We start from the raw sequence: 20,982 nt of genomic DNA, 5'->3' as shown, positions 1-20,982 counted from the left end.
TCAATCACCAAGTAAGTATATCAATTAATCACTAATGCTGGACCAATGATGAAAAAGATGTTTATTAATGAACCATGGCAAACTGCTTATGTGTCTCATTATCAAAGAGTCTGACCCCTGATACTGTGACTTCTGTTCATGCTCTACCAAAAAAAAAAATAATTCTTGAAGATGAAAGATATTTGAACTGAGAATTAACTTCTTTAGCAGACTCATTATTATTTATTTGGTCTCATTAATCTGTTTTATAGAACATATCAGATGAGAGAATCTATGCTAGGAAGCCCTCTAGAAAGGGTATATTATAATGTAAAGCAGATTTCAAAGGGGGACTATGGTGTTATCTGTATTTACCTATTCTAGACCATGCACATGCACCTTCAGAGCTGCTGGGCCTACCCTGAGCAGTAAGAAAGGGACTCCATGTGTCACTGGGGCCACATGACACAACACAAACAGGCATCACAGCATTTCACCACACTCACCCTACAAAGAAGGTGATCACTGTCAGAGAGGTTCAGAAACACCTAAGTAACATATATTAAGTGTGTAGGGCCTGATCAGATGCACCCCAGAATCCTAAAGAAATTGGCTGATGTAATTTCCAAGTCACTCTCCATCATATTTGAAAAGTTCTGTCAGTCAGGTGAAGTTCCCAGTGACTGAAAAGAAGAAAACATTGCACCCATTTTTAAAAAGGGGAGAAATGAAAACCTTGGGAACAGCCAACCTGTCAGCCTCCTCTCTGTGCCTGGGAAGGGCATGGAACAGATCCTCCTAGAAGCTGCGCTAAGGCACATGGAGGGCAGGGACATGATTTGAAGCACCAGCACAATTTCACCAAGGGGAAGTCCTTCCTGACCAACCAAGTGGTGGTCTGTGGTCGAGTGACTACATCAGTGCACAAGGGAAGGGTTGCAGGTGTCCATCTGTCTGGACTTGTGTAAGGCTTTTGACATGGTCCCTTATGACAACCTTCTCTCTAAACTGGTGAGAGATGGATTTGATAGGTGGACTGTTCAGTGGACAAAGAAATGGTTGGATAAGTGCATCCATAGAGAGATGATCAACAGCTTGATGTCCAAATGGATATCAGAGACAGGTAGCATCCCTCAGGTAACTGTACCGAGACTGGGACTGTTGAACATCTTCATTAATGACATAGACCGAGAGATTGAGTGTACACTCAGCATGTCTACAGAGAGACCAAGCTGAGTGGTGTGGTCGACAAGCCTGGAGGACAGGATGTCTTCCAGAGGGACCAGGACCAGCTCAAGAAGTGGTCCCATGGGAACACCATGGGATTTAACATGACCACGTGAAAGGCACTGCACCTGGGTCAGGGCAGCTCCCAGTATCAAGACAGTCTTGGGAGTGAAAGGATTTGGAGGAGATGGAGTTGAGGTACTGGTAGATGAGTGCTCACAGCCCAGAAATCCAACCCTATCTGGGGCTACACAAGAAATGGGGCCAGAAGGCCAAGAGAGGGGTTTCTGTCCCTCTACTCCACTCTGGTGAGACTGCACTCAGAGTGCTGTATCCAACTCCAGCATCCCCACTACAGGAAAGACATGGACTGTAGGAACTGGTCCCGAGGCATACAGTGAAAATGGTCACAAAGCTGGAGCACCTCTCTTCTGAGGAAAGGCTGAGAGAGTTGTGGCTGTTCAGTGTGGAGAAAAAGTGACTTTGGGGAGATCTTGTGGCCTTGCAGTAACTAAAAGGGTATAGCAAAGATGGAGATAGACTTTTTAATAGGGCCTGTAGCAATAGCAATGCACAAATAATTTTAAACTGAAAAAGGGTAGATTTGGACGAGATATAAGGAAGAAATTTTTTATGGTGAGGGTGGTGAAACACTGGAACAGGTTGCCCAGAGAAGAGGTACATAACCCATTCCGGGAAACATTCAAGGTCAGGCTGGATGAAACTCTGAGCAGCCTGATCCAGATGAAGATGCCTGTGCTTATTGCAGAGGCACTGGACTACATGACCTTTACAAGTCCTTTCCAACCCATTCCATCCTATGATTCTGTGATTCTACAATCCAAACTGTGAAAGAGAACTGGGCATTGTTTTGGACACGAACAGTTGGCACAAGTCCCACACTAGGGTTTCTCTAACCAACTGGTAGTGCATGTGACACTGTCCCAGTGCCTGACAGCAATCCCTTTACAATGTCATTTACTCATATACAAGCAGCCATAGCAGCTTTGTTTTTGGATTTGGGGATGAGAACTGAAAAACTGAAAAATAGCCCATTAAAGAATTAATTACTCAGCCTTATATTTTGTTCACCTGTGATATTTTTTCTTTATGGAGCAGTGAATTAAATCTAGACCTGCTGGAATCACAGATCAGTACTCACTTCATTAGACTATCCTCTCCCTAATGATTATGCTCATCTACCCCATCCACTATGGCTCTTTAATCCAGTTCTGATTGATTCAAGATCAGTGATGAAAAACAGGCAGTAGAAAATAGAATTTAGTTACTGGAGACAACACCTAAGAGATAAAACAAGAAGAAAATGCAGAATAAATTATTTTCAGTGTTTTTGAGAAGAGAGAGATGAAAACTCCTCAGCATGATTCCTATAATGGCTTTATTTGAATAATATTTTACTGCACATTACTGCAAATTATCACGGCACGTTACAATCCTCACAGCTGAAAACTGACACCTTTTAAATAACTAGGAATAATTGTCTGTACAAGCAAAGGTTGGTACTGGACAGTGCAGTAGATAGATTGGGGAAAAGTACACAAGGTGTCTTGGGGCAATAAAGTAAAATACAGTCATGGAGAAATGTAAAGAACATTCATGAAACTGGGAAGAGATGGAGTTTTTGGTAGAGAATCAAAAGCATCAAACTGCAGACATATTTTAGGTGAGGGCAAGTAGTGGCAGATTCCAGGGAAGTTACAGATGTGGGGGAGTTGGGAGAAATCTAAGAAAACACCTTTCAGAGAAATACCTGGAACTACAGGACACTGAACAAGCATAGCACATGATATACCAAGACAAGAAGAATCAAGTTTAACAAGGCAGGTGTGGATAGCCTTATCTGCACTCTGACACCTACTCTTACAGTCAGCAAAGAGAAATGAGAATTTCTAGAGTAGTGGGAAAGCAAATATTCCACATAGGTGAATTGCTCTTTAACTTTCTCATTTTCTCCTCATTGATTGTTGGGGAAGGGGATAGACTGTCTTACAGCTATAGTCTGGCAAGATGTGTCCAATGTCACATTCTCTAAAAGAAATGATGTTAAGCAGAAAGGTGAGGAAAAAGGGACCTTGTCTATGATGTTCTGGATAAAGACACAAAACTGATGTGTTCGAACATTCAGAAAAGATCAAATGACCTTTAATTTGTAAAACGGAAATCAAAGGCACAGCTGTGATGTTTCAATGTAACCAACTCTTCCTTTTCTGGGCCCAAGTGCTTCCTGCTTGTTTGGATAGAATTCAAGAGGTGTCACTGTCACAAGCAGAGAGTGATGGCTGTTATTTCAGTGTTGAAGAAACATAATTTAAAAGACTGTAAATACTTGGCAGAAAAAAGTGAGAAAGGTGAAGGCCTGAGAGATAAGTTTGGAAATTGTCTGTGAAATACACTAACTGCAAGAAGACAGCAAACAATATAAAGAAAATAATGAGTATAAGAGGTCTCTAACAACAAACCCCTATTGAATACACTAACCAGAGCAGAGGATGCTGAAAAAGAATCTAGAAATATTTAAAAAAACACTACAGAACAAAGCAGCTTTCATGTGAAAAGGAAAATACAGGAGAGTAGCAAAAAACTAGGTATAGTAAAACGAGAAACACTGAAAAAGGATAAAAAAAGTATCGTAGAGTCAAACCACATAGAATTGAAGTATTTTGTTCTCACTCATGTTTGTTGAAGTTCTTCTGTTCTACACAGGATAAATAAATTAATATTGTTCTAAGGAGTGGAAAATGGTAAGAGAAAAAATTGCAACACTGAGTTTGCTGTAAATCATGGTGTTGATACCCTGCAATCCTCTATTTGGTGACCCTGATGAATTTCTGTACCCCCTGGAAATGCAAACACAACCTTTTGACATACAGCAAAGCCAACCATCACTTAATTTGATTAAATAAACCCATTATTGGCTCTGTGGTTGAAGGAAATTTACATGGCACATCAATGGAAAATTAAGAAGAGCAGAAAACAAATTGAGCAGCATATAAACAGTAGAGTTTCAAGGTAAATATATGACGCTTTTTTAATGTCAGCCAGGGAATACAAGGTAATAATCCATGATCCTTAGTCAAAGGAACTAAAATGCAAATTCAATATCTGAACCATTTGTGAGAAAAAACTGCTGAATGATCACTGTTTTCCCATTAAAGCAAAAGGCATGAACTCTCAATTTCTTGGAAGCACCACAAGAGATCAAAGAGATGTGTAGATCAGGCTACCTGAATGTTTAATGGGCCAAATAATGTTGGACCTCAGTCTAAGATGACCCCCTTGTTTCTGGTCACAAAGAGAGAAGTTAAATAATATCCATTTCAGGAAAAGTGCTTTAAATACTTTCCTGAAAAGTCATATGTAAATGTGAACTCTTCCTATTTTAAAATGTATGCACCAATCTTTGCATTTATTATGTGGAATTTCAAAGCAGCACTAGGAAGGGGGCAGGGGGGGTGGCCTAGCAGAGAGCTTTAGAATGGTAATTACACTAGGAATAAGGTCCATAATTTCTCACGGGTGGAGAGGTGTTAATGTGCCTGTGTAAATGCACATTTAGTCTGTGAATCTGATAAAATACCAATCAAAACAATTTTACAATGCAAACATGTAAGAATATGTTAGCTTCTGCAGAACTGGTGGCAGGAAAGATATATAATCTTATTTACTACTGAAAATAGTAGACCTGACACAGTGATCATTAAGCCAGTAAATGCTGAGACAAATAATGCACTTTAGCTACGTTTCAGAGTTCTTGCCCTGAATAGGAATTTGTTTCCCTTCAAGATCTTCACATCAGTGGCTGAGGCACGTTATCAGCAATATGAGATTGTATGTGATTTTTAGCAGAATTGGAAACAAGCAGCACTAGGTCCAATGCTCAGGTTTAACAAGTATTTAAGAGAAAGCAAGAAGATTCTGCACACATGGTGGCACTGCGCTTAACTTTAAATATCAAAAAAAAAATCATATTCACAAAACATAAAAAGAAACATTTTTTCTTAGTGCACCTGAAAACTCTCCATAAAAACAAATGTGTTACTTAAAATTTTTCATCTTGTACTTAAAAAAATATGACAAGGTATTATAGATTATGATATTTTTATGGAGCAGAGAGCATTTTCAATGGATATACTGGATAATTTAGGAAGACCTAACATGTTGATACAGAGACAATAAACCATAGACCATTGAAAATTATAAGATGTTCTTATTTTATTTGAATACTGGCAATGAAACAAGTTACTTTGAGTTATCTTAGCAGTTCTCTCATCCTGAAATTATATGCTTTGGTGAATTTTACATTACCCCATCATCTACTCTAGATAATATCCATCTACTTAACTACTGCATCATTAAGAGCCTTAAATGGGCAATAAACACTATATTTTACTCTGGGAATATTTATCACACAGGAGAGTAGCATGGAGACACTCATAATTTTATTCAAGGGACTTGGTTAAAATGTTTCCTTGGGTGGCTGGAACTGATCCATAGAAGACAGAATGAATCTAAGAACTGACCTTATATGTTTGGTTCAATAAAGACAGAAGAGCTATAACTTAGAAAAACCTGGCTCACAATGCTTAGGAAAAGAAAATTAAAGCTTTACATTAAAATATGTATGGTTACATTTGGCATCCTCTCAATATCATCTGGCACAGTGGCAAGGAACTCTGTTGTAGGCATTTGAAGGAATGTGGCAGGGTATTAAATCACACATATTCCTCTGTTCATTACTTCATCATGTGCTTCAGTTGACTAGCACAGCTTTTGTAAGCACTGTATTCACTATGATTAAAATGTACACACTAATTTGGAGAGTAATGGATGCACATTATCCCCGATACTGTCACCTTGGAATCTGATTACTGTAAGCAGAAGCCATTTCAGAGATGAAAGGATTATTATGTCTTCTAATCAATATTGTTCTGAAGAGAATAATTGGCCATCTCCAATGCTTTGGAAACATCTATTTTAAATGAACTGTGTGCTTTGTTTCAAGGGACAGTGAAATGACTATTTATTTTTTAGTCATTTCATTATATCTTTGTGTGTAAAAAGACATTTCATTAGCTTTTAAATGACAGTTCACCACTCTTTGGAGCACCTTCCTCTTTTAGGCTCCAAATTTCTTCAAGTGAGAAGACTTCCAAAGGTTTGCAGCCAGAGATCCAGCGTGTCAGAAACCTTTTGTCAAAGAAGGCTGATGTGTCAACACATGACCCGGGCGTGGGGGGGTCTTTGTTCATCCCTGCTCCTGACTGGCTGGCACACGGACCTTTGTGACCAGACACAAGATGATATAAATTAGAGTTTCTAAGCTCCTCTATGCCTGTGGCAGGGCTGCAGCAAGAACAGCTGCTGTTTGAGAAGAGGAAGTCATCACTGGCTACTTGATGGCTCTCCCCTTGTCCCAGTCAAAAGCACCTTGGCAGAGGAGGGACTCTCCTTCCCTGCACACAGAGTAGTACTATTGCAACTATAAATTATCGCTGGCAGCAGGGAACTTGAAAAAGCTGAAGTACAATGCTGATCCCAGTGGCCAGTAAAAATGGGCTTATCTCTACTTGGATATGGTAACAACTCTATGAGAAATGCTACCATATGCTTTAATTTCCTTTTATATGTGGTTTCCTTGCACTTGAGATCACTTTTTGCTCAAAATATCTAATTTTATGAGGAATTTCTGTCATATTATGTATTCATGTGGAATACATACAAAATGTTCACAACATGTTCTGTGCCCTTGAAAAGAAGGGTTGTTCTGCTGGAAGATACTTAAAACAGTGGAAATATAAGACTTTTCATAACAAGTCCATGAAAAGAACGTAAAAATGAACACACCTAGCCTCAAATGACCATTTTATCCCTTTCAGTTTTACTTTTTCATGTTGCACTTACAATAAATTTTCAAAAGAAATTAAAATCTTGCTCTTTAGTTCCCCCCACCAATTTTGACTACATTTTTTGGCAGTAGTTGTGTAAAATTGTCTTAGGGACAATAATATGTCACTTAAAAAGTCAAAGATTAACATAAAATGCAAGCATTATAAAATATTACAGGTAATTTTCATTTCTCAAGAATTTAACAGTATGACAGTTCAGGACAAAATAAGAAAAGATTGCACAGGCCAAGGAGAAAAAAGCATAAAACCCAATATTTTGTTTGCTCTTATACTTGTCTAGTTTCCTGTCATTGCTGCAGAAGATTCACAGAGCACATCATACATCTCTTGAATTGCTAAGCCTCAGGACCTCCAAATACAGATGAAAGATTGAAGAAGCCTGATTTAATTTATCTTTAAAATGTTGCTGATTTTTTTTTACAGTTTACCTTTGAAAATGCAACTATTTTCAAGGAGATTGTTGCCAAGTACAAGGAATTCATTACAAAATCCATGAGGTTCCACCAATCGTGAATGTAGTCCTGCAGTCCACCATCCCACATCTGTTTAATTTCTCCCCAGATAAAACCTGTAAATAAAACATAATTCATTAGGCATGAATATTAAGTTTAAAAAGGCTGTGACTATTCTAGACACTTAACTCATGATAGCCTGATTTTTCTTACATCTAGTGTAAAGGGAAGGTGGATAAATGCTCTAATTTACACATCCAGATAGGTAAAATTTCATCTTTTTGCTATGTCCAGAATTAATTTGTCACACAAAACCCTCACAAAAAAATCTGCTTCTACAAAGACAGTTTCTTTGGTTTTCTTCAATCACTTTCTCATTGTATCCTAAAAAGTATAAAACAGGTCTTAAAATAAGTTACCAGTGTCAACTCAGTCCTTGGCAACTGATGCAATGTATTTCAGACTGGAAAATTTATGACTGCAGGTCAATTCAACACAATTTATTTTATTTGGAACCCACATAATAAGGAAGAGAATTTCTATTGTTATTGTCAATGCTGAGCTAAAGTCTCCCTTTTCCATATGAAAGAGTAGTGCCTCCAGAAGAAAGTCTTTTGTTGACACCTTCCTTTCGGACATGAAGCAATTGAAACTGTTTTCAGGTGTGCAGAGCACATGTTGTGCTAGACACAGTGAAACAGAAATATTCAATCCAAGTGGAAGATCTTGGAAGTTGTCTAACATGAACTTGGTTTAACAGCTTCAGAGACAACTGTGTGGAGACTCTTTTTAATGCTATAAATATTAAAACCACTCTGAAGAAGATACTCCACATTACTGTATAATATGTTAATAAGACAACACAGTACATTTAGATGCACATTTCATGTTATTATCTAAAGAGATCTTTTTATAACAATACCATTGCAACTTTTAATTTTTCACAGTTAATTATTTTCTTGTAGGAATTTCTTACTTTGTGCTCATTAGAGAGGGAGAAATAATGCCAATCTCTCACATATTGGTGTTGAGATACAGTAAATTCAATATGTCTTTTTTTCACCTGCTCTTTTAGAAAATGATAAGTAGATTTCATGCAGGGGCCTATCGAGTTCTGCATTTCCTTACTATGAGCTTAATTCTCCTTAAACAGTAACATTTTGTTGCAGTTGGTCTTCTGGTTGACTGGATGGAAAACATGATTTTTCTCAAACATGATCTGTATGAAGTAATCTCTGGCCTACTCTTGTTTGTGTCAGGTAGGTTTTTGAGTTATTACAATTTAATTTTCTAGTGTATTGGCTTAGTTTTTCTGTCTCCTGATTGCCTTCAAAAGGAAAAGTCTCCTTCCTCACTAACTTCACCCTCAAACCTCAGACACATGGTCCCATCTTGTTTCTGTGTGTCATTACTAATAATCACAAGCCTCAGGAGTATCTGAATCATCTGATTGATCCATCAATTTTTATTTTCACAGGATTAGTTTTTAGCCATGCCACCATCACCATTTCAGCATTCTGCAGACCTGGGGTAACTACACACTCTGAGGAAGGACCTTGCTGGGAACATGCAGACAGGAAAGTGGAATTGGCCCATTTTACTGCCTACAACAGCCTAGACAGGCTGACTGCAACTCTATCTGTAGTGTATCAGATAAAACTAACCCAGAAAATATATCACTGTTACAAAGTGAACACTTATTTTAAAGATGCAATCAACTGTGCTGTGTAACAGCGAGAGAACAGCTGAACACGACTGCACGGCACGGGTCAATATCCTCCAATAGCACACCCTGCTACACTGCTCCTGGTTGCCCAAGTGCCACCACAAAGGCAACTCGCCTTCACAAGGCTACCAGGGCAGGTTCCTACGTGCCTGCCCATTTCAGCCAGTGAAATGACTTAATCACTCTCTCTTCAAAGACCTGGTCACTTGTGACATGCAGTATGAACACGGTGACAGCAGATCTGCCTCCCCCTTCTCTCCACAGTCCTCTCCAACCTTCACCACACAGTCCATGAACTTGCAAATGTCCCTGCTTGCTCTTCCACTGCCTTTTGGGCATAACTTGTTAAGACTAAACCATCATCAGGTCATAAAAGCAGCTGCTTTGTGTGCTGCTATATCCCCTCCACATTTCAGACACTGCTCTGAATTGCTGCTGCTCCACCTGCATTATAGCACATAAAAATCACCACAGCAGGAGAAGATCTGGCTCCAGGCTCCAAGCCAAAGTCTGTGTAACACAGATATGGCCCCTAAGTCTCATTGTCACAGAACAGTGCCTTACTCTTTTTCATTTAAGGAATTTTTACTTAAAAGTTGCAGGATCTTGACATTGGCAAGACTGCCATGGCTCATAAAGCAAACAGCTGCATTGACAGAAGATTTATTTTATCCCCAAATAAAAAGGCTTTGCAGAAATCAATACACACATTCATAGAATGAAATAAACTTTTTTGTGACTTATCAGAGTTAAGGATTGTCTTTAAAATATACTTTGAAAAGACAGCAGTAATAGGTTGGGATGCAAAATAAGATGAATGCTTTAACAAGAGGCTTTAGGTTAATTGAAGTCTTCTGCCAAGATATTCTATGGTTCACAACCAGCCAAAGATGTGAACTGACACAGACTGCAGTAGGGCTGCTCTCTGTAAGCCTGTTGCTCAGCATTGTATGCTTTGAAGGCACTGCCTAAAATATAATGGGATTATGTACAGATTGAAAAAGAAATGCTGACTAATGCTGCTGCACTTGATCTGTTTTGTGAGTGAAAGCCAGACTGTTTTTCCAAGCACTTCCTGGGCTTCAGAAAATGAAATGTAATTTTAAAGTTGACATTAACAGAGAAATACTGACCTATTATAAAATAGTGAAGAGAGTATATGGCTGTTGTAAATTTGATCATTTTGAATTAGAAACACAATTAATCCAAGCTACCAGCAATTTGGAAGTCATTTGGCAGCTGAAAGTTCAGAGTATACTTTGACGTTGTAAAGGTAGTGGTTCTAATTATTTTTTTGGTTCAAGACAACTTTTATGTTCATTCTGATGCATGTTCTTTTTAAGCAAATAGTAATGGAAAACTGTAAATCCCATATTTTTGCTGGCTGTAAGAGAGATGTGATAGCTTGCTTTTCTTGCCAGCCAGAGCATCTAAGTACAAACTCAATATATAAATACAGTTACTGAGATCCTACGTGACTCCAGAGAACTTGAAGCTATGCTGATGGACAGGTGGATTTTATGTTTGTGAAAGACACACAGCCCACATATGCACAGGAGAGCTGCCCACACATGTATTTTTGAAAGCAAATCTTGGTACCAAGTCCTAAAGTTGATTGCTCAAATTCACAATTCCAGGGCAACCTCACCATGACAGCTATGATCAGAGTCTTTGCAGCTACCAGGTCTCCATGGCTAGGGATTCTTAGCAGGGCTCATCTGGAGCAATGAATGCTGGAAGAACTGGACTCTCTAGAGTTCTGTAAATCCTCCCAAGTGTGCCTCAAGGGCTATCCTAGAAAAGTGTATTCTGAAATCCCAGAGCCTTTACACAAGGCTGAAGATGTCTCTAAGGCCTGGTGAGCTTACATGATGAAAGTATTCCGAACAACAAACCTCAGGGATTCCCAGCTGGGCTGTTTAGGTTTAATTTACCACAGCCAGAGGCCTTGAAATATTTTGTAGATCAGAACTGCATCTTTTTACAAGAAGGAGGTGTCTGGGGGGAAGAATTCAGACCACTCTTACCCCCACAGGCTCTGACACAACATGGCAATTTTCTTCTGTTACATTCATTGGGAGAATCAGGAAAAGACTTGGAAAATCTATAGGGATTTTTTGTTGGGTGTATTTTTTTTAGAAAAATACATCCAGAGATCAGAGCAGAATTATTTCTGTGACCTTGTACACTTTTCTACTTGGAAGATTAATGGATAGCTGGATAGTACCTGATTTTATTATGAAAGGAGGCTTTAGGGCATTTCCAAACATGACCTGACATGACAGAAGAGAAGATATGCAGTGACAAGACTGTCTAATAGAGGCACTGCTATAGGTAGGAAAGAGATACAGAGTCCAGGCACTGTCTGATTATTAATGAGCCAAAGCAGCAACACTACTGCAAACTGACAGAGCTCATGTCAGAGCTACACTTTCAGCAGCAAGGAAGCTGACATCTCGACAAAACAGAGGGGACACTGCCAGCCTACACACAGGTATTGGGGAAAAACTGCTAAGAGAAACCAGCCAAAGTCAGGGAGCAGATCTGAAACAAGAGCCTTTTAGGCAGTCAGGCTGGGGACAAGTTGCTTGCCCAAGGCCCTCTTTTAGTTCCCTGGGAGGAAACAAGAATCTCCAAGGCAATAATCCTGTAATCCCCAGGTGGGTCAGTCTTCCCACTGGCTGTAAAGGAAGCCATGGAGGATCAGGCTTAATTAAAACAGACATCTAACTTCCAGATGCCTGCGTTTAGCTGAAATAATTCCATTCAGAGCAGATTTCACTATTTTAGCTGGATATTCTTTGCTATATTCTGTCTCTTTGCTCCAACTGTGTCTTTCCCATCTTTTCACATCAGCCAGATTTAACACCTGCCTCTTAGATCCTCACCTATCCATATCATGCTGTTATCATTTATTGCCACTTGCAAGGAAATGCTAAACATTATGCATCTCTTCCACCTCATTAATCAAGGATTTTAATTAAGAAGTTGAGGGTAAGACTTTCAAATACTTGCTGCATTGTTTATACCCACATATTGGAGCAGTAAAAGAGAAATAATAGCACGGATATTTTGAAACAGCCTGAGATGACAGAGAAAAATTTTATAAACACTTATGGTTTTAATGGGATGAAATAGATAAGTTCAGTGCAGGAATCCTGCAGACCACAAAGGGCCCTGGGAATGACAGACACCATGTAAACCATTGTGAATTGTTATGCATGCAAACTGATCAACTGCAACTATTTGAATGAAGTCCAGTTTGCCTGAAGCAAGAAAGGAACTAAAATTGATCAGATAAAATTAATTTGGAGAAATGAAATGAATTTGTGAGTTAAACATTTTTTTTGCAGCAAAATTTTCTGAACATTAATGAGAAAAGTTGTCTCTTCTGAAATAAACCCCACATATCATAAGTTCTATGCAAAGCAACAAAATGAAAATACATCTTGGAAAAACAAAAAGCACTGAAATAAAAATGTTCTTAGAAAAATAACATCTTTCATTAAAGTTCTTATAGCACTTTTAAAAAATCCTTAAGAATTTAGTAATAGATATTACATACTGCATATGATAAATGTACATACACATCAATAAATATACACTGATAAGATTTGCTTTTATTTTCTATTTTTATCTATAGATTTTGATTTTGAAGCTGTATTTCCAGTCTTGAAATCTTTGAATATTAGATTCTGAAATGTCTTTTCAAAAAAGTGGACTTGCTTTTCTTTTCATAAATTAATACTGATGGCAAACCTTGCAATTTTGAGCAGGGCAGCAGCTCAACACTGTTACAAAAATTCTGTTCCTTTGGATAAAGCCTTGGGTTAAACAGAGTATGTTTTAGTGCTGGCAGACAACTTCTGGTCAGAAAACATTCTGCTTCTATCCTGTTTGATCCTTTATAGCTACCTAGAGCTGTAATTTTACTCTTAAGGAACACATCTCTCAGTCTCATGCAGAAGAAACAAACAACAAAGAAATAACTTCCCTCTGAAATCCATTCGGAGGCGTTTTAGGTTCTAAGAAAAAAAACTTAGACACAGCCTGTCTAAATTTTTATGTTGTACTGAAACTTGAGCAACTGCAAAAAACATTTTCCAGCAACGGCGGAAATTCACAAAGATTTATGCCATCTCTAAAACACTGCCTTTTGTGGTTTATAATTATAATTGTGATTAAACTCTCACTGTGAACAATAACATCAAAATTTGTCAGAGAGATATGAAAGGTAATATCCTGAACTATGCTTGGGTTCAAAAAGTTTTGTGGATCCCTTACTAACTTTGACCTTACCTTTCCCACAAAAGGTTGGTTGCTCTGTGCTATTTTTGTTCCTTACCATTAAGTGATGGGAAGCAAGAGGTTCCTCAGGGTCAATCTTTGCATGCCAAGATCAACAACTGCCTTTTAGCATGTTTCTTGGAGAACATATTTTTGCTGGGCTGTGAAACCATTTAACTGACAAAATCAACTTTGCTCTGCTATGTGATGTAGAGTTTTTCACAGATACAAGAAGTGAAACAAGCTGATAATGATCTAAAGCCCAGTGAAGCAAAGGAAAGTCCTTCCAGGGAATTCAGTGAGTATTGATGAGGATTAATATAGCACTTCTGTTTTATACCTGGGCTAATGAACTGATCTCTGCTGAAGGTATATGAAGGTAACAAGAGGCACCCTGGCATAATTCAGGGACTTCCACTCTCTGGGGCATATTTTATTAACAGAGTACAACTATTTCAAGAGAACATGGGCAAAATCAAACACACACCTCTGGCTTCCCCATGGGTAAATGCCTGTTTGTGAGGGGAAAAACTGTGCAGTGTCTGGGTCCTGTGTCAGGTCAGGTAAAAAAGTGGGAACGACATGGCCAGAGGCACCATTAAAAGTACTTCCCAAGGAAAAAGTTAGAGCATGGTACTCATACTGCCAAGGTTGTAAGTTTGATCCCTGTATGGGCCATTCACTTAGGAGACAGTCCTTGTGGGTCCCTTCCAACTCAGAATATTCTGTGATTCTGTAATGTTGTTGCCATCCACTAATGAAATTGCGGGTTCCAAAGAGCTGGAGCCAGACTTGTTCTAGAGATGTACATTGGAAGGATGAGTGATGGTTGTATGTTGTGGCATTACTAACAGTATCAGGGAAAAAGTTTACCAGTTGCTAGACACGGGCACTGTGAGAGAGAGACTGTGAAATATTCATCCTTGGGGGAATTAAGATCTGACTGTACAGGAACCTGAACAATGTGAACCTGTCTTTGCAGGAACCTGAACAATGTGAACCTGTCTTTGCAGTTAGCCTGTGTTTAGCTGTAGTTTGGATTTAATGGCCTTTGGTGGTCATTATGTGCGTTATCCTTCCTTAAAAAGAAGTTGTGTTCCTGCTTTGTCTGGGGTAGTTTTGTCACTACTGGTTATGTACTGTTTCATCTTGCCAGCCATATTACCCTCTATATCTGCTCCCTGAAACATGTTAGTTCATACTAAATATTTAATTTTTTACACAACACTTTCTTGACCTAATTTAGAAGATGATGCACACTGTACTTGCCCCCTCTATGAACAGTTATTGTGAAGTGTCTTGCTGTGCCATCAGTTTGGATGTACATTGTGCCAAGGAGTGACAAGACTGTACATTCCCATACATCCCACCAGCAGTTTGCTAACCACAAATGTTTGCAATTTTGCACAGTTCCCAAACATCCACATTCTCTATAGATTCATGTACTCCAATAGTATAAACCATTCTAACAGAAAGGATGGGGAACATATTGTTCAATAGATAATGTAAGGTTGTAATCCTGCTCCAGGCAGGCTTTTGAACAATGCAATTAAAATGAACATTTAAATATGACCATAAAAGAGCAAAAAACTCATCCAAAGAAGTTCTCTAAAAAATTTGCTTTGCTACAGTCATCCTGAAAAACTGGCAGGGAACTTTTAACCACTCTAAATTTTTGAACTTTTGAACTCTAAATTTTTCTAGTTGATGCCTTTCTCCTCTGAATTTTGTAGCATTTGTTGGTGAAGCAAATGCCCACTGTGAGGATACTTAGTACAGTCACTGCTAGGTTTGAGGCCTTGGTTTAAGGCAGAAAAACACCTATGATAAACGTACAGGGATCAACATCAGCCTCACATGAGCTGCAGTCAAGGCACATAGAGGGTGAAGAAAGGTCTTGTTGGATTTTCCCTCTGAATCACTGCTATCATGCTCAGAGGACACAGCAATTGGACGGGAATATGATGATAGAAAAAGCTGTTCCTCCTTGTTTTTTTTCCCAAGATGACACGCTTGATTTTCCTGTTCATTTTTCAATGGTGATGGATTCTCAAGTATAGTAAATAGGCCTATGTTTCTGTAGTATGAACCAACAGCCAGTAATAAGATGACAATTAATTTTCTTTATGAGCCAAAGCTTGTTTCTTATTTATTTAAGTGCAAGGACAGGAGATTCTGACTCTTCTTACTGAGAAATTTTTTCCACAACTACTTAACGTTATGACAGCCTTGTAACACTGACTTACTGTTCCACAGATAATCACCATAATACTGGAGCACCACTTGTGTAATCATCTAATCATGTAAAAGACAAAATTAATGCAGAAGTTTCCTCAAGAGACTTTTAAAATGTAAAATCGATAGTCTCCCTGGAAATGTAGCCCAATACAAGTTTTCCCTCTGAGCTTCCTACTCTAGTGACACTTTTAATTATGTGCTAATTATGCACATTTAGCCTTCTATTACATAGTAGTTGGCAAATGCTAATTACTATTTGATCACTAGAGAGCTCAGGTTACTATGGACAGTCTTGAAACTTCTTAAGTTGCATGAAATATTTGTGTCTTGGATTTCGTGTTGACGACAAACCTGCAACAGTGAGCTCTTCTTCTCTGAATATTAAGAGAGATTGAATTAAAATGCAAACTACAACCAGAGCTATTTGAACTAAGAAAAAACAAAAAAGTTCTATTGTTTAAAATATTAATAGTTTTGACATCCTGCTGCTGCAGGATATCCTTTCCCAAGGAAGTACTTACCTGCAACTCATGTTGGTTTCAGAGAAGAGCTATAACCCTAGAGCCATACTAGTTTTTACTTAAATAATAATTTTTTTTTGTTTACAACCAGAAAATGCTAAAGTATCTCTATGTACCTCAGCTATAGTCTCCCTTGAAGAGTGCTTCATTTACTCTTTTTAAGGTTACTGCATAATTTTATGATTTGAAGAGATTAGACAGCAAACTACATTGCAGCCTGGAAACAAACCTTAGCTTATTGATAAGAACCTAAGAAAAATACTAATTTTATTAAAAGATGACTAGACTACAGTTTTTATGTATGTGAATAGGAAAAGAGTAGGGTTTGGCTGAGATTCATTCCTTCAGAAAAACAACCACCACCACTGAAAAAACCAACCAACCAAAAATCCATCAAAAAAAAAAGAACAAAAACAACCCCCTCAACAAAAATCAACCAAACAGAAAAACATAACATGAAAAAGACCTAAATATGCAAACAAAAAAGCTGAAATAGACATGTTCAACACATGCTGTGAGCTGGAACGTCCTGTGGAGATGTGTGTGTCCTTCAGTGGTATGGGGAAATCAGGTACCAAATGAATTGCCTTAAATTATGGTGGGTGAATCTAAGGCCTCATTATTTGGCTGGGCTAAGGCACTACAGCAACCAAAACCTGAAAGCTGAACACAGAAAATGTGAAACTGGAACAGGAAACTGCTAGTTAGGAAACACTGGAGATCAGTGTGCAAAATGCATCATTTTGGATGCAAGAGATTTGGAAGGCAAGGCTTTTCTGAACAGCACAGTCTACACTGACTACAAGCTATTTAACCAATGGTGTCAAGACATTGATCTTCATCCATGCTCATGAACTTTTGTTTATGGAAGTGGGTCCCTTGACTTGATCTGTACTGCTTGCAGATGAAGGGTTTGTTCAGCACAGGCATATGAGTTTATGCTGAAAATATTAATGTTGCTTTTAGAAGTGATAGTTATCTTAAACACCATAATTCTCAGGGTTAATTGCTTCTTCAAACAAGTGCTTTGAGATGCTGAGTTACTTAAACATCTTCCTAAGTAAACAACTATGTCAGAGGTTGAGGGCATTAGAGATTCTTCTTCTTCCCACCGAGTGTTTTCTGGAAAGGAGCTGGTCACTAAAATTTTTGAATTGTTTTTGCTACCGAAACTGGCTCTTGACCTTCTCAAATTGTGCCTCTTTCTTTCAGCTCTATTAAAAGACAGGTAAATGACAAAATCCACTTTGGCACGTCAAGGTCTATATGTCAGCTGTGCATTTGTTCTTACTATCCTTTAGCCTCAGGATACTGTGAAAGCTGAATAGATACTGACCACCTGCTACTTCTGAAGGCCAGAGAGAAAAGCTACTAATACCTCCTCTGGGCATGGCACAGCACAGAAGATGCTCCTGCTCCTCCTCAGCATTGTAGCATTTATTTCTAAGGAGGTAATATATAAAGATAATAGTTTTTATACTAGTTTCTCATTTCTTGATGGTAAAATACTGGGAAAATTAACTGGAGGGAATTTTTCTTTTAATATTTAAATGTGAATCTTGCTTACAGAACTTAGTCTGACTTGTCTGTAAGAAATACCAGTCTAGACAACCTCCCAGAGTGAATAATTTCTTTGCAATAATCTTAGATTTTGACTTTTTTTAATGTATTAAAAATATTTACCCAGCCAAGGAAAACACACCCCACAGAGAAGGCTGGTGGTGAGCACTGCTGTGCTACCATGGGGGAAATCCCAAAAAGCAGTTCACCCGTGGAAGGCAGGTCCTTCTGACAGGTGCCGGCAAATAACCATAGACAGGCTTTTCAGTCCTGCATGCTTGTTTTTATAAATGAAAAGCAGATGTACACCTGCCTTGTGCTTCCCACAGCGCTCTTCCAAGGTACATGCAGAGGAAAAGCCACTGAATTGTTGTTCTCCAGAATAACAGGCACAACCAACTAGTGTATTACAAATTCAACACTGTGTAGTAAATTATATAGGATCAATGGGGCCAAAAGCCTTGACAGTTACATTGCTCTAAAGAAACCCACATGTTTGGGAAAAATGGAAGATACAGTATCTTAATGAGAAGCTCTGGGAGAAGTAATGGTATCAAAATCCCACCAAAGTTTCAGAAATTTTTGTTCAGGTACCTGTCTATGTGATGACAATTTTAATGAATATACCAAACCTAAATTCTTGCAGTCAAGACTACTGAGTCCTTCCTTCTATAATTTTATTTTAGACAAATATATTTGCCCTGACCTGTTCCAGCTTGTGTTGATTCTAAGAATAAGAAAAAGGGGAGAGACCACAGCACGCTGAGAGAAATTACCATCCAGCAGGGTAGACAGGCAAAGTGAGGGAGCACCTAGGATAATACTAGGATCACAGGAAGGATCACTTTTAAGGATGACAAGGCCCACACGAAGCAGGCTTTCAATAATCCCAGCCCAAATTTTTTTATTGTAAACTATAAGGATAAAGAGTTAAGTTTTTTTTTCTATTTTAAAAATGCTACAGAATTTTTCTATTCTTTCTGGCATAGGATATTTGGTTTGAATTGAGTGACAAATTCTTGCACTGAAAAAATATTCTGTGCACATATTTTAATGAAAATATTCACTTGAAAATGCTGATCAGCACTATTTGCAATAGGTGCATCTGTCATTTAGAAAGTAGCATACTACAGGTAACTAAGGTTAGTAATAACACTACAGAAATTATATTATGCCTAATTTTCCAATACAAAAAACAATTATTGTAGCAAAGGGATTCTTTTTAAAAATAGATTAGCAAATTAAAAAAATAGAACCAGGACAATTTCTGGTCAGGAGAAATTAGATGTTAAAAAGAAAAACAACATATATGTTTCAGGGCACTGCATAATCATAGGAAGAAATCCTTAATATCTTTTGGTTTTCCTCACTGTAATCTATCAGATGGTGACACTCTGGATTTTGAAACTCTACTGTTTGTCTACATTGTGAACTACTCTTGCTAAGCACTGGAGGAGCTGGACCATCTGCCTGCTTCAGTAGGTTAGTAATTCATGACAGAACTCTGCTGTATCCTGCCTCAGGAACGCCTGGCAAAACCTCAGTGCTCAAAATACTTTTCACTGTATTTTCTTTAGTAATACATTTACCCAGGACCCACGGTAAAATCATCCACTCGACGATGGTTGGAGGGGGTCCCTGCATGCTGAGGTCTGACCTGTCGATGTGCTGAGAGGCAAGCAGCAGCAGGAACAGAAAAGTCAAGTACGATGCTGTATGGCAGATAAATTTGATAAATGGCTTTCTGATGAACAGCCCCAATGGGCTTTTGGGAGCTATCAGGTAGCACACAGAGAAGACTGGGAAAAGGAGTCCTATCACAACACATGTCAACATCTTCACTGCCCAGTGTCGCCTCCGCCATCCAGGGAACTCGTCATACCAGCGGGATGCGAGCAGCTGCTGGCAGTTGGGCTGAGCAACAAACTACAGAGAGAAGAAAGGAAGAGAGTTAGTTTCCTGCTATCTCTGTGAAGTTTTTTCATTCTATATGTCTTTAGTAGATAGAGATTTAAAAAATTAAAATAAATCCACAGCCTGTGAAATCTCACTCATACCGATTGTACCAGTAAGACAGGGCTGGGTCAGCCTGCCCTTCCTTCAATGCCAAAAGTATAGCTAGTGCACAGAAACAAACATTTACTTTTCACAATAAATCTTCACTTCTACATTGGTTGAGTACACAAGGAGACAGCAGGCAGCTAAACACATGGACTTCAAAACCTGACTTGAAACTGAAAAGCAAGTTCACAGATACTTCTTATTTAATCAGCAACATTTGTGGAGAACTCACAGAATATGAGGTAGAAACCAAGGAGCACAACTGAGGTGTGCAAACAATGGAACAGAATTCTACAGCCATGAACAAACCGTTCTCAGTATGTTCCCTGCTAATTCTCTAAAAATCAGCTTTACATGCTTTAATACTGACAAAACTCTTACAGATGCATTACAAAATGTTTACACAATGTGAACTAAGCAGTACCATTCCCCAGTGTTTCACTAACCCTTGTCAGGATACACCTATCCTGTGTGATACTTTATGGTCTATCTGTTACCATGATGAGATTTTTTAAAATATGATCCTTAAAACTGAATTTCACTAAAACAAAGTAAATATTTAATATTTTTCAGGTAGCTTTTCAAAGAAGTATATATCAAGGTTTTATGTCACTCTTTTCTTTGATCACTAGTCCCTATTTCCCCAATGTTTTCTTTTAGAAGGGTGACAGAGTAGCAGCACACAAGACCTGATATAAAAGGCATAGAATAGAAGCAACATATGTATCAGAGGGCCAGAGCAGCATTAAAAAAAAAAAAAAAAAAAGAGAGAGAGAGAAAAGAAAATAAGCATTTTCCTCCTGTTACTCTGGTGCTGGCTGAATGCCTGGTGCCCAGCAAAGCTGCTCTATCACTCCACTCCTCAGCTGGGGAGGGGAAAAAGAGAAGATAAAAGGAAAGGCTTGTGGGTCAAGATAAGGACAGGGAGAGATCATTTACCAGTTACCGTCATGGGCAAAATAGACTCAACTTGGGGTAATTAATTTATTACCCATCAAACCACA

At 38.4% G+C, this 20,982-nt stretch overlaps 1 protein-coding gene across 1 annotated transcript in view; it reads right to left on the bottom strand.

The window, feature by feature from the left end:
• Window positions 1–20,982, bottom strand: part of TRPC4 (transient receptor potential cation channel subfamily C member 4) — a 130,286-nt gene that overhangs the window by 15,529 nt on the left and 93,775 nt on the right. The window contains exons 4-5 of the mRNA XM_030946339.1: window positions 19,507–19,843; window positions 7,562–7,701 (exon numbers count right to left, since the gene is read on the bottom strand). Of these exons, the coding sequence (XP_030802199.1) occupies window positions 7,562–7,701; window positions 19,507–19,843 (477 nt within the window). The remainder of the gene's footprint in view (window positions 1–7,561; window positions 7,702–19,506; window positions 19,844–20,982) is intronic.

Source organism: Camarhynchus parvulus, chromosome 1, assembly GCF_901933205.1.
Source record: "Camarhynchus parvulus chromosome 1, STF_HiC, whole genome shotgun sequence".
Taxonomy (NCBI): Eukaryota; Metazoa; Chordata; class Aves; order Passeriformes; family Thraupidae; genus Camarhynchus; species Camarhynchus parvulus.
Note: the sequence above shows the minus strand (reverse complement) of the source record. Positions and strands in the feature narration are given on the sequence as shown.